Below are 14,552 nucleotides of genomic sequence, written 5' to 3'. Positions count from 1 at the left end.
AAGAACCAGAAGCGACTTCAAATAAATTTTGTTATATACTCGTAGATAATAATGCAAAAAGATGCAGAAAGGGCTCTCAAGAAAAGTGCGTGGGTGTTTTTTTAACCATAGCAGCTTCAAAAAAGGTGCAAAATGTTGGTTTACCCTAAATATCTAACGAACCAAAAACGCTAAAGGCTTGAATTAAATTTTATATAATAATATATATGAAAAAATCCAATTAACGGTTTTTTATAAATTAAAAAAAAAAACTGAAAAAAAAGGTCAACTCATAAATTTTACGAATACAAACTGATTTTGTCTCTAAAACAATTTTGCCCAACGAAAAATAACGTTTTTAAGATTTTGAGAAAAATCGAATTGACAGATTTTTTAATAAAAAAAAAAAAAAACTAAAAAAACATTACTCAAAGTTGGTAAAAATTGAATTTCGACACAAATATCTTTTCAAAAATTAAGATATTGGCTTTTAATTAACTTTAACTAATAAGAAATATTATTTTCAACATTCAGTAAAATTTTGAGAAAAATCGAATAGACAGTTTTTTTACAAAAAATAAAAACTTAAACGCAAATTTAGCAAAAGTTTTTAAAAATTGATTTTCGACTCAAATATTTCTTCAAAAATTTGAGATTATGGCTCCAACTAATTTTATCTTATAAAAAGTATTGTTTTCAAACATTCTGAAAATTTTTGAGAAAAATCGGATCAACAGTTTTCTTACAAAAAATAAAAACCTAAAGAAGAAAATTAATAAAAGTTGGTAAAAATTGACTTTCGACTCAAATATCTTTTCAAAACTGTGAGATATTGGCTTGAAACCACTTTTATCTTTTGAAAATTATTGTTTTCAACTTTCAGTAAAATTTTGAGAAAAATCGAATTGACAGTTTTTTTACAAAAAATAAAAACTTAAAAGAAAATTTAACAAAAGTTGGTAAAAATTGATTTTCGACTCAAATATCTTTTCAAAAAATTAAGATATTGGCTCTAAACTAATTTTAACTAATAAGAAATATTGTTTTCAACATTCTGAAAAATTTTGAAAAAAATCGGATCAACAGTTTTCTTTACAAAAAATAAAAACCTAAACAAAAAACTTAATAAAAGTTGGTAAAGATTGATTTTCTACTTAAATATCTTTTCAAAACTTTGAGATATTGGCTTTAAACTATTTTTTTCTTTTAAAAAATATTGTTGTAAACATACAGTAAAATTTTGAGACAAATCTAATCAACAGTTTTTTAACAAAAAATTAAAATTTTACTTTCGACTCGAATGTCTTTTCAAAAATTAAAAATATTGTCTTCAAACTTCATTTTTATTTCACAGAAAACATTGTTTTCAATATTCAAAAAATCCAACAGTCTGTTTTTTTCATAAAAAAAATGAAATCTACAGAAAATAATACACAAATTTGCTAAAAATTGATGTTCGGTTCTTGATATTTCTCAAATTAATTTCATTCATCTAATTTGTAAAATTTTAAAATTGGTAAAAATTTGTTTTCGACTGAAAATCTATGAAACAAAACTAGATTTTCAAACTAAACTATTTCTGTATGTGAAAAATATTGTTGGTAATTTTAAATTTTTTTAGAATAATTCAACTAACAACTTTCTTAACCGAACACGAAAACCTACAAACTTTTAAGCAAGACAAATCTACAGACGGGTTGGGAAGTTATCAGTGTGGGTCGCATCCTAGCTTCTTTTATATTAGTTTAGTATCATTTCACATTATAAAACATGATTCAAGATACTGGTTCTGAGAAATTTTTTGTGTTAACCAAAACGTTTACGTTTTTTAAATTGCTATGGTAAAAAAAAATCCACTACTGTTTCTTCAGACATGGACGGCAAAAAAAGCTTTCGGGACGTATGACGCCAACACAGACATCTCTCTAAAAAAATTTTATATACGAGATTGTTTATATCGTAGATTGTAGGGACCTTGAAACGTCAAGAAATATACACATTTTCAATTTGGCACGTCAGATTGATTACAATTACTTACTATAGGTAGTTAAAAATAATAATATGTCCTCAAAAAATAGTTAAAATGCTTGTTTGAAAAAGTATTTCTTGAAATTTCGTGTACCAATTTTAATACATTTTCAAGAATATGTAAAAAGATTTAAAGAAAGTTTGCCCAACATTTTTTTTCCAGATGAATTAAGAAAATCTTTAGAAGTTAAAAAAAAAATATAAATAAATTAAGAACTATAAAAATAATAACAACTTTATTTGCCTTTAAAAATGTTCAATGTTTAAGAAACACACACAAATGTTTGCTGTTTTACCCGAAAAACACAAATTTGTATTAAATGTTACACAGGGCGTATACGCACTATTTAATTTTTTGGTTTTCAAAAAAAAATGTTTTCCTTTTTGTTTGCTAAATTTCATTTTTATTTCTTCATCATACATAAAGAAAAACTTCTACCAAACAAACTAAAAACTTCTTTTACAAAAAGCTATTCAAGGTCCAAAAATCTCAAATATTTAAAAAACCGTTTAATGAAAATTGAATCAACAAACCATTTCCATTAAAAGTAAAAATTCTTCTAAGCAATTGGATACACAGATAATTTTAAATATTTTTAATAAAGGATGCAGAATTTCGCTACGTGTGCAGCTCCCTACGTTCAACCGCTTTGTTCGTCGTTTCTGTTTCACTGACTTATTTGGGAATGAATACTTCAGTAAAATTCATGCATCCAAATTTTGGAGAAATGACATGATATGTTCTCGCTTTACGTCTATTCTATGGAGTTGTCATAATATTTATTTTATTTAAAATACTCATACCCAAATTGTCTATGAAAGAACAGATAATTGAGTAATGGTACTCTATCAAATAGAACTGCTGCTTAAAAGAAAAAAGTAATGGACCAAAACCACAACCCTGAGGAACACCAGAACTACAATTATTAGAATTCACATATTTCCCATACTTGAAAAAAAACACCACATACTTTTAACGCTTGTCTAATTGATACTTAAGATACTCTCCTGCCCCCTTCCCCCCACGTCCCCCTCTAGAAAACATTTCCATTTGGCGCTCATATGACTATTGGACACATAATTTATCTATCGATCACAATTCGAACTCTTCAATTTGAATATTAACTAACAAAAATAAGAAATTATGTATACTTCTGGGGTATCCCACAACTATTTGAGCTGCATATAAATAACTTTAAAGCCCCAATTACACACTCTGCATATTCTCCTACACTAAATCAATAATAATTATAACAAAATAAAAAAACTTTAAAACACAAAGTAACTCACAGAAGTGTTTTTTCAAAGCAGCCATCATACATACAATTACGAATATGTATTAATCATCAATCATTGAACAAAAATATGTCAACAATTTTCTTTGGTTTTTCCTTATTTTTTATTTAAACTCACTTAATTATATAATTTACGTATTCATCTTATGTCACCAAAAATATAATATGCGTACTTATTTTCTTAAAGTTTATAGTTGTGGTGTTTCTTTTAATATTTTGTATTTTTTATTATGATTTTAATTTGTATTCCAAGCCGAGTCCAATTTCAACTTTGTATGTGAAGACTCTTCCGCATTTAATTATTAGATAAACACCTCAATTTCAACTTTTAACTACTAATCCCATTTATCAGGGTGCCGCACCGCGCGCTCAAGCCTCTGCACAATCCTCCTCATAGCTCCTCATAGCTCCTAAAAATGCGACACAAAAGTATGTGAGTCTACACGTGCTTAAACTACAACAACAACTCTCCCAATAGAAATATTTATTTATTTTTGTATAGAAATTTAATAAAGTGCGAAGGCGACTTAATGTCGAGTATCTAGTTTTAACAATCCGTTTGCATCTGCTTTCTGAATATTAATTAAAAAACAAATTAATTTTATAAACAAACATTTCTGTCATCTAATTTTTCTCCTCATTTAAATATCTTCTCACTTTTTTTTTTACTTTCAGATTGGTGAATTAAACTAAAAGTTAAAAAGTCAATTGAATTCCAGCACACCCTTTAGACGATTTGAAAGCACATAACACCACAGACACCCTGCTAGACATATAGCTCGTTAAATAAGCTAAATTACAATTGTAGATAGACGAGCGCCAACGCCAGTAACAGTAACGGACACCGGTCGTCGTACTGCACGCTTCAAGCAGCCTGACACCTTAAGCGCGAAACCTCAGCCTCAGCTTCAGAGCTGAGCTAATCACACACAAGATTGCGGCCCATAGCGCTTTTGTTTAATGTTTTTATTTTATTTTGTTGTTTAACTAAGCGCGGGCATCGTTTCGTTTGATTTAATCTTTTTTTTTCAAAATCTCGTTCGTTGTTCATTTTGATTGTAATTTTATCAAAAAATTTCAATTCAACATCATCATATTTTCAAACTTAAAAAAGAAAAATCTGCAAAAATGATTGGAAGATTATTTCGGGCTCATGGAGAATTTTGCGCGTCACATCCGTGGGAGGTTATTGTGGCGCTATTGACATTGACCGCATGCATGTTGACCGTAGATCGAGGCTCAACATTGGGCACTGATGGAGCGACGTTAGGTGGAAGCAGCAGCAGCAGCACATCATCATCGTCGTCATCGACATCGACGCCAAGTAGAAATAGACCCTGTCACGGATGGAGCCAGTCTTGTGATGGGCTAGAGGCTGAATATAATGCAGCCGATGTAATTCTTATGACCATAGTAAGATGTTCAGCGGTGCTGTATTGCTATTACCAGTTTTGTAGTTTACATAAACTTGGATCAAAATATATTTTAGGTAAGTGCGCGCCTGTGCATAGTTATTATCAAATTAAAATGTTTTTTTAAAAAAAAACTGATAGTTAAGGTTGCTTCCGCATTGTGGGTTAAATGGCCGAAAAGAAAAATTAGATTTGTATCTTAACTACTTTTTTAATTTATGACAAAATTGATTTTAAAAAACACTTCCTTGCTTTTAACGTATTTGCATAAGTCATTGCATTTTATGACCAAGCTGAAGTTGAGCAACGAACACATACAATTATTCGAGAAAGATCCTTTTTGTTCTTTATATGTATTCGGTCAATTCCTTGACAAAGTTCTAGTCTCTAAAACTTGGTTTATTGAAAATTGAAATTTCTTCTAACTCATTTCTTCATCAATTAAAACTCTGATCTTTAGATCTCAGTCTGAGTTAAAACTTGTATTTATAAGACATTCAAATTTGAAGGTCTAGGATATTAGAACTGGGTTTAGCAATGTTTTTAATTCTCTGAACCATTTAATAATCAGCTAATATTGTTTTAATTCTTTGTTAAATGAGAAATCTTATCCCGAATAAGGTCAAATTTGTCAAACCTAAAGAGAACTCATTGTTTGATTAGAGCTGTAAAGAGGTTATTAGGTTCAGAGATGTAAGATTCCAGATTTATAAAGCCAACCCCACTGAGGAAAACTGGAATAAGATCAAACAAGCTAGAAAGACTTGTAACGGCCACATTCGACGAACCAAATTTTTGCATAACCAAAAAAAATAAAACAATGTCCCAAAGGTAGTAAAAATGTCTGGTCATTTGTAAAAAACGTACGAAACACCACGTCATTCTCGGTTCCAACGCTTGTCCACAATGACACTCCCTATGTGAGCTCGATCGATAAAGCCAATTTGCTTGCTGTTAATTCGACGCTACCGGAGAGAGGCCTCCTGTTCTTGAGAGCGTAAACGATTCTATGGGACGAAACTTCTTTCGCACTCAAGCAGTTGCAAGAGTACTGATAGACCTTGATATACACAAATCCGCTGGCCCGGATAGTATTCCCCCTATTGTTCTAAAGAGGTGTTCTTCAACGCTGGAAAAACCACTGCGTAAGCTTTTCCTTTTTCCTACTGTACATGTATCTTTCCGAGCGTATGTAAAACAGCATTTGTACAGCCTGTCCCTAAAAAAGGCGAATCTTCCTCTTCCTCTAACTATCGTCCAATAGCACTCACGTCCCTTCTTTCCAAGATCATGGAAATGCTGATTAATTATCAGCTTAAGAAATATCTTGAAGAACGGAAGCTTCTTAATGACCGACAGTATGGCTTTCGTAGCAATAGGTCCACTGGTGATCTCATGGCTTATCTCACATCTTTACATCGTTTTGGGGAAAGTAAGATTATTGCTCTATCAAAAAGTAAGCAAGCTCTCTTATCGAAAATGCTTGTTTTTGGCATTAATGAATCCCTTGTTCGTTGGGTTAGAAATTACCTTCCGGACCGTTCAATTCCTTATTTTTATAAATGATCTTTTGTCTGAAACTTCTAATCCACTAAATTGTTTCGTGGATGACAGTACCCTCAGCTTTTCATACTCGTTTCTAGATTCACATCCTTGTCCTTCGGATGTGGAACTTAAACAGCAGCGTATGATAAGCTAATTATATTCTGATCTCGACAGCATTGTCCAATGGGGAATCAAAAACCGTGTAGAATTTAATTCTTCGAAAATTCAATGAGCGGCACTTGCATCCAGGAAACTAATCAACTTTCAGTACTCGGTATGTATATCACAGATCACCTCTTATGGAATGATCACTTATTCGATATTGCCAAAATGTTGCTAAGTGCCTAGGATTTCTCCATCGGGGCACCATTTTTTACCTCTTCTGATCTGGCTGTTATTTACGAAGCCTTCCTTAGTCCAAAACTTGAATATAACTTCCATATTTGGGCAGGTGCCCCTAAAACAAGTTTAAGTATTTTGGACAGGATCCAAAAAAGAGCTTTGTAAATGATAGGCGATAGAACTATAACTGAATCAATTACGTCACTTGAACACCGCCGCAATGTTTCATTCCTTTCGTTGTTCTACCGATATTTTTATAAACAGTGTTCTGTCGAATTAGCCAGTTGCATTTCCTCCCTCAACACATCAGTTTAACCTTGAGCACAATTTCGGACGTACTGTCAAGTATAGAGATTCCTTTTTTAACCGCACATCGAGAATGTGCTCGATTACATTAAGGGCAGGTGACTTTTTCTATGTTTTAAGCACCTTGAGCAGTCATACAATAACCACGACCTTGCTCTACAAAATGTGTGCTTTGGTTAGTTGTCCTAGTAGAAGATGAAATTGGCAGTGGACTATTAATGTTGTTTCAAAATGTTGATGTCAGTCATTTTACCCTCCACAAAATGTTAGTTTCGAACACTAGAACTTGCAACAAATCCCACCGCCTTGCCTCACAGTAACTCGAGTATGCTTATGAGCAAATTCTTCATTTGCCTTCCTCCAAGGTTAAATAAACTTCTGTCCGTGAACAAAACCTAATTTATAATATTAACATATGTCTAACGGCTAACTAACAATTCAAAAATATACCTAATTCCAAGAAGACGTGTCCTGTATTATATGTTCCGTAGCAAACTTAAGTCGTTCATTTCTATTTTTTCACTGAAACAAAGCTTTTTATATACAATGGTTCTTCTTTTGATGGTTTCGTTGTTAACTTTTTTACTCATGGTCTCAACCAAACAAATCTTTAGAAACTCCCAAAATAAGAACGTATCAAAGTTGATTAGCCTAAAAATCATACATTCTTTTCTTTTACTTTACTGCTCACATTATGAATCCTATTTTCATTCTTAAATCGTGAAATTATGTAATGGACTGTAGAAAGGCTCCGTTGCATAATGATTTAACATCCTGACTATGCAACAAAACCAATTCTTAAAGACGTTTGTTTTCCTTTTGGTGTTCTTTCGACTTAGAGAAAGAACATACTTTAAATATAAAAGTATTCCGAAATACAAGGTTAATAATAATATTATCATTTGAAGTGAAAAATACCGTTACAGAGCTACTACAGTGGAAAAACAGCTAGTGTCCGATTATGTGTGAGATGTTAAATTAAGGATTTGTTTTTTTTTTCAATTTTTTTCATAATTGTTTATTTAAAAAGCAGATTTTTTGTTTAAACTTAATTTGAATTAAAATATGTTGTAAAATGATGATTAAGTTCCCCTACTTCTATACATTTTCTTGGAGAAATTGAACTGTAAATATTTAAATTTTCTTTGTCAGCTTAATCGTGGGAGCCACAGTACAAGTATTGCTGAGTAAAATCCGTGTTATTTTCATAAATGTTTTCGAAACAACGTTCGCGACCCCTTTACCCTTGCCACGGTTACCTCAATTCTACGATCTTTCAAAGGAAGGCATAAGGTCCATAGACACTGTTTCAATTTTAGTAACCTTAAGGTTCATAGACATTTTAACCACAGATATTATGTACAATTTATTAAAACCAAGTAATCAACATATTTTAAAAGCAAACGGCATTGGTTCAAACAAAAATGAAAGTTAATTTAAATTGACAATTTATTTAATAAACTGAAATCAATAACAAAATTGTGTGGAACTTAATCAAAACTGACAAACATTCAATATTATTATTCGATGGAATATATGAAATGTAGTATGTAAATTCTTCTGGGTGCTTTGGAAGCAAGAACTAGGCTTTATTAGACCGAGGTCTAATTCCTTAAAACTCAATAGTAAATTTTGCAATAAGTTCTGAGAAAATTATATAGGAAGTGAAGAAATGCTCGAAATTATGCTCATTTTCGGCCCGGAGTGTACACCAATGAATTTGGTATCAAAATGAGCTTTATTTTGACACAAATCATAACATATTTAACTCTTTTAATCGCTTTTAAATCTAATAACAAAATGTTAATGACAGCTATAACTGGCCCCTAAAGCAACATTATTTTAAATTCAAAGAATCCTATTATAAAACGTTGTTCAAAAAGTGCTGAAAAAAGGACTACAATTTTCATTTTGTTTCTAAAGAAAAAAAACATATTTAAGACTTCAACGATAATGAGAATATCGGCATTAAGATCGAAAAAATATTAAATTAATATTTGATGATGGACAAGGTGTACAACTTTGATTCCACCGTATTCTTCCAAAATATGACTATTTATTTATAAAAAAAAATTTACACAGGTATTATTCAAAGTATTGGTCCATCGTTGATGATCACTACTTTTTCCCATCTTTCGGCAGCGTACGAATGCCGTTTTAAAAAATGTCTTCATATTTGTAGGCAATCCACGAATTGATCCACTTTTTGACTTCTTCATAAGATCAGAGGGAGCAATGTCTGAAGAACAGGGTGGGTGAAGTAAGATTTTCCATTTCTACAACATTGGGTCAAGCGTTATCGTGTTGCAAAATCAACTTGTCGTTCCTCTCGATGTATAGCGGACGTTTGTCTTGTTAAACCCATTCATTGCCTTCGATAACAGTCACCTGTGATTATTTCACTTGGTTTGAACAGCTCACAGTACACGATGCCGATCTGGTCCAACCAAATGTAGATAATAATCTTGGACCCATGAAGATTTGGTTTGGCCGGCAAAGTGGAAGCATTTCAGGGATATCCTTAAGATTTTTTTACCGTAATGTACCCATTTTTCGACCCCGGTCACAATGCGATGCAGAAATCCCTTCATTTTTTGCCTCTGAAGCAACTGTTTAAAAAACACCTAAACGCCTTTCAATGTATCTTGGTTCCAACTTAATTCTTTGAATCAAACTATGTAAGTACCATACTGACTTTACAAAGGCCTTTGATAGAGTCAGCTACACTATTCTACTGAACAAACTAACAAGTATTGGTTTTCATTCAAATATTATGCAATGGTTGAAATCTTTTCTTATAGGACATATTCGATTTATTTCCATTGGTAATGTTACCTCTACTCTTGTAAATGTGGGAGTCAGGAGTCCCTCAAGGTAGTTACCTGGGACCCTTACTTTTTCTTATTTTTATGAATGACAGCCAGATATTTTTCATAATTCTCTTAGACTTTTATTTGCTGACGATCTTAAGTTTTATTGATGAATGAAACAAACTGATGATTGCCTCCACTTGCAAGATGACCTTAACATGCTTATTGCTTATTTTCATCCTACTTTCTTCGAATTTAAAATTGGCAGTAGTGTTCTTGAAAGAGTCAATAAAAAGCAAGATATTGGTGTAGTTTTTGATCTCAAACTCAATTTTATCAAACATGTTGAATACTATATTGCTACCAAAGCTATCTCCATGCTTGGTTTTATTAACAGAAATTCAACACAATTTTCACACTCTTATACTATTAGATCTCTTTTTTGTGCATACGTAAGATCTATTTTAGAATAATGTTCTGTAGTTTGGAACCCACTATAGAATTCATTCATTAAGAATTCAAAGAGTCCAAAACAATTTCACTAGGTTTGTTGTATGGAAACTTGCATAGAATATTGAAGTTCATTCACTGCTACGAGATGCAAACTTATCGGTTTACAGTCACTTGAAAATCGACGTAAAGTCTTTTTTGTTTTATTTATTCGTAATATTCTGTCGCATCATATCAACTGCCCATATCTTCTATATTTAATGGAGTTAAATATACCTTCTCGTCAACTTAGAATTAATAATCTATTCCACGTAAGTTACCATAAGGTAACTGTCTCTAATGTAATATACTTTGACTTCCATTCAATGTCTTCGATTCTGCATCTTCGAAAATCTTCTCTCTTTCGCCAATATGCCTGTCTTAAAAGTGAAAGTCATTCTTTTTAAACATTGAAACCACTTACAACACCTTTTTTCACTAATACCGTCCCCACCATACGTAATTTAAGCGCATTCGATGAGACTCAGGTGCAGTTTTGGAATTTCCCCAAATATATAAATATTGACGGAGGTTTGCAGCAGCAAAGTTGTGCCTGAACCTTTAGAATATACATCACATCAAGTCCTGAAAAAAAATCAAATTCAGTAAATATTTCGTATCTCAGTTGTTCAACTTGTAAACATAAACATTATTATAACACCTTAAAAGTAAAATACAAAAATTGACGTGTAAACAAATTGAAACAAAAAATAAAATACAACTTTTGAAACACACAAAATAATGTAAAATTTACTTGATGAAGTGCATCGACAAAGAAAAGATTCACAAATCCATTTATCAATATACTCGTACATCTCTGAGTTCATATACTAATTAAGAAAAACACAAAACCCCAAAGAAAAGTGAATTGCTTAAGAAAAATCAATGACGCACTTTATGGGAAATTCAATAAATATCTAGGTCATCAAACAAAACCAAATAAATATATAAACGTAGATACAAAATAAAAATACATCACGAATCGAGATGAACCCGCATCTATAACGTTAAGACAAATAGAGTGGTAATTTAATGGTTTGAATCTTTCAACATATCTGGTGTTGAATTTAATAATGCGTGTGATGCAATTAATTTAATTAGCGAAATCTTAAATGAAACCAAAAAATGAATCAATTCAAGAAGTCTCTGTTAAACGTCACGTCCGCGTCCGTCGCGTCTAATCTGATGGATATGCTTCTTAGATAAAATCCGACAAAACTAAAAAGTGAAACTTGATTTCAATTAGCGAATGAATAATTAATTTTTATTTTAGTAAGCTATTTAATTTGGCCTGCATGATGTACTTCTTCTTCCTCTTCTTCTTCTTAATGTTTGAAGAAATTAACTTTTGGAGAAATTGGAATTCCTTGAAAAAAAAAATAAAGAAACAAACTCATTTTTAGGTTTTGAGAATAATATTGGTTTCCAAAAAACAATTCATTTTGAATGGGACGCTATTCCCGTAGCTGTCATCTTTTGACATTTGAAGCCGCAACTCAAAATAGAACACTAAACACTTTAACACCATTTTTTAAATATTTTAGTCACAATTCACAGAGTATAACAATTAAAACTTCATGACCGTTTAAATTCTCGAAAAAAAACGAAAGACAATCTGACTTATTCTTAACATTGGATATGTTCTACAAGCTGAACAAGACTGACCAATAATTAAAAAAAAAAAAACTCACTAAAGGTGGCTCTACAGTCCTGTGTAAACTAATGCCTCACCCAACAAACTTGTCAATCTAGCTCGGTCTCTAGCTAGATATCTACGGTTGCGCACTTCAAGTTGAATGAGGTCACTTTCAAGTTGTGCACGCCACCTGATCTGCAGCCTTCTTCTAATCCGCTGCTGTCCTTCGGGCTTGGATTTACAAGACGTTTCGTAATACTTTACAAGCTCTCTACGTGACCCAGTAATCTCAGACGTTGGACTTTCATCTTTCTGGCTAAGTCTACTTCGCTGTATAGCCCGTACAGCTCATCGTTCTATCTTCTCCTCCACTCACCTTTTATATGCGTATGGGGCCGTATATAAGGCAAAGAACTTTTCTTTTCTAAATTGCTTTCATCAGCTTTTGTCATAGTCCATGCTTTTGTACCGTGTAGCAGGAATGGGGATGATTAGGGTCTTAGATAGCGACACTTTGGTTGCTCATAGAGGGTTTACTATTCCATTGGTTTCTTAGCTAAAAAAAAAAACAGCAGCAAGAGTAATTCTTCGCTTGACCTCAGCTCTAATATTGTTTTCTGTGACAAAGTCTTTAAACACCTTTAAGTTACATCTGTCAATGGTGACGTTTTGACTTAGACCTCGGTGTTGTAGGTAATTTCTTGATGACAGCATTTTCGCCACTTTTTTTCGCCTCAATACTCACAAAAGCCCCATTGACATCACGCTTATTTCTTCTAATTATGTCAATTTCATCAGCATATGATAGTAATTGGACAGACTTTTGAATGATAGTGCCTTTAGTGTTGAGTGGGAGCTCTGCACTATTCTTTCATAGATGATGTCAAAGAAATCACATGACAGCACATCACCAAAGCCTGTTTCTGTTAAATTGTTTCCAACCCTTGAAATCGATAAGACTATTGATTGACAAAAAACTTTCTTGGAAAAACAATCGCCAAATTTCTTGCAAAATTGGGCACGCAGCTATAACATGGTAAACATCTTCTAGTTCTCTTCTGTTAAACATGTTACAAGTTTGCTGCAAACGAACTCTATGAGGGATGAAATTAAGGTTGAGAATGTCCACCCTTGCTTTAAAAACTGTACTTATTAAATCGGCTGAGTTTTTAACATTAAAATAGCTACCTTCCGTAGGTATTTAGAGATTGAGTCTACTACAAATATTTCTAGAAGAAGACGATGGTGCTCTGGTCAAGTGTTGATCGAGTATTGCGTCATCTATTCTTGAGATGATAGTCGCAGAATGATCATGCCACTTATGCAGATTTCGTTCAGTTATTAAAAACTCGATATCATGAAATAAGGCCAACTGGTTCCATTCCCTGAAATTTGATGCATTTGTTTGCAATAATCTAACCAATATCAATTTATGAAGACTGGTATCACTTCTTCTCATCGCTCTCGTATAATAGTCTGAAGTAGCCTTAAGGTTTCTTATATAGATTGGTGGTAATCCTGTTTCGACATGAATCGCAAAAGGTCGGCGGCGCGGCCGGCGGCGCGGCGTGAAGTTCGGCAAACGAAAAATGCGTTTAAGAAAATTTCTTTAGACCAACTCAAACTCTTCGAACGGAGTAACCAAATGATTGTATCCCATAACACATACTCGTACAGGTGTTGACTGTAGCATTAAAAACCATGAATTTTGATGAATGTTCAATATCGGGATTTGCAAAAAAATTCGGCCACATTTAATTCAATGCTAACTTAGCTTCACTGCTTTTTTTCTTGGCGTGCTTGGAAAAGTTTAAGTTATATGTAAACAGGAGTTCTAGAAACTTAAATTCACGTACACATTCAATCCGTTCTCTACCAAGCCTCAAGGTTTCTTCAGGAGCTCTTCTACATTGTCGGTTTTCAAATATCATTGCTTTTGTTTTTTGGACGTTAATTCTCAGATCCTATGTTTGAAAGTACGACTGCAATTTATTCATTTGATGTTGTAGTGGAAAAGGATCGTCGACTAGTAATATCAAATCGTCTGCATAGAACAAAACTTTGATGACCCGGTAGAATATCAGGAATATCATCAATAAGCAGAGCGAATATCAGAGGGCTCAAAATGCATCCTTGTGGAACGCCTGCCGTTGTTTCGAAACACTGACAGTTTAGATACATCCCATACAGCTGCGTTTGAAGATTTCAGAAATTGAAAATACAGTATCAGAAATTTTCGCTATATTCCCATATTTGAGAGCTTATGTTTACTGTGTCGAATGCAGCTTTGAAATCAACGAAACAGACCTAAAGTTTTTTTTTTTTTCAATCTGATTTCTAGCTAAACTAGTCAATGCAAATATATGATACATAGTGGTGAACCCAGAGCGGAAGCCAGCTTGAAATATGCTGAGAAGATTAGATCTAGAAGATCCAGCTAGATAATCTTTCATAAAGAATTCTAGCAAATATCTTTCTAAGCGAGTTGAGAATGGATATTCCCCTGTAGTTCTCAGTAGATTAGGATCTCCATTCTTAAATATTGTGAAAATGAGGTCTGGTATTCCTGGTATTCCATCGCTTCCAGGTGCTTTGTTGTTTTTCACTTTCGTGAGAGTTATTTCCAATTCACTTAATGATATTGAGCAGTCCAGGTCGGAAACAAACGTGTTCTGTACCGCAAAGCTGAAAGTATGAAAATTCTCTTTAG

General features: G+C 32.7%; 1 protein-coding gene across 2 annotated transcripts in view; it reads left to right on the top strand.

Annotated features, from left to right (window-relative positions):
• LOC129941450 (3-hydroxy-3-methylglutaryl-coenzyme A reductase) overlaps positions 1 to 14,552 on the top strand; it is a 178,702-nt gene that overhangs the window by 151,052 nt on the left and 13,098 nt on the right. For both annotated transcript variants that reach the window (XM_056050078.1, XM_056050077.1), the window contains one exon: positions 3,978 to 4,791. In XM_056050078.1, coding sequence (XP_055906053.1) covers positions 4,431 to 4,791 — 361 coding nt within the window. In that variant the 5' untranslated portion in view covers positions 3,978 to 4,430. The remainder of the gene's footprint in view (positions 1 to 3,977; positions 4,792 to 14,552) is intronic.

This window comes from Eupeodes corollae, chromosome 1, assembly GCF_945859685.1.
Source record: "Eupeodes corollae chromosome 1, idEupCoro1.1, whole genome shotgun sequence".
NCBI classification, from domain to species: domain Eukaryota; kingdom Metazoa; phylum Arthropoda; class Insecta; order Diptera; family Syrphidae; genus Eupeodes; species Eupeodes corollae.
Note: the sequence above shows the minus strand (reverse complement) of the source record. Positions and strands in the feature narration are given on the sequence as shown.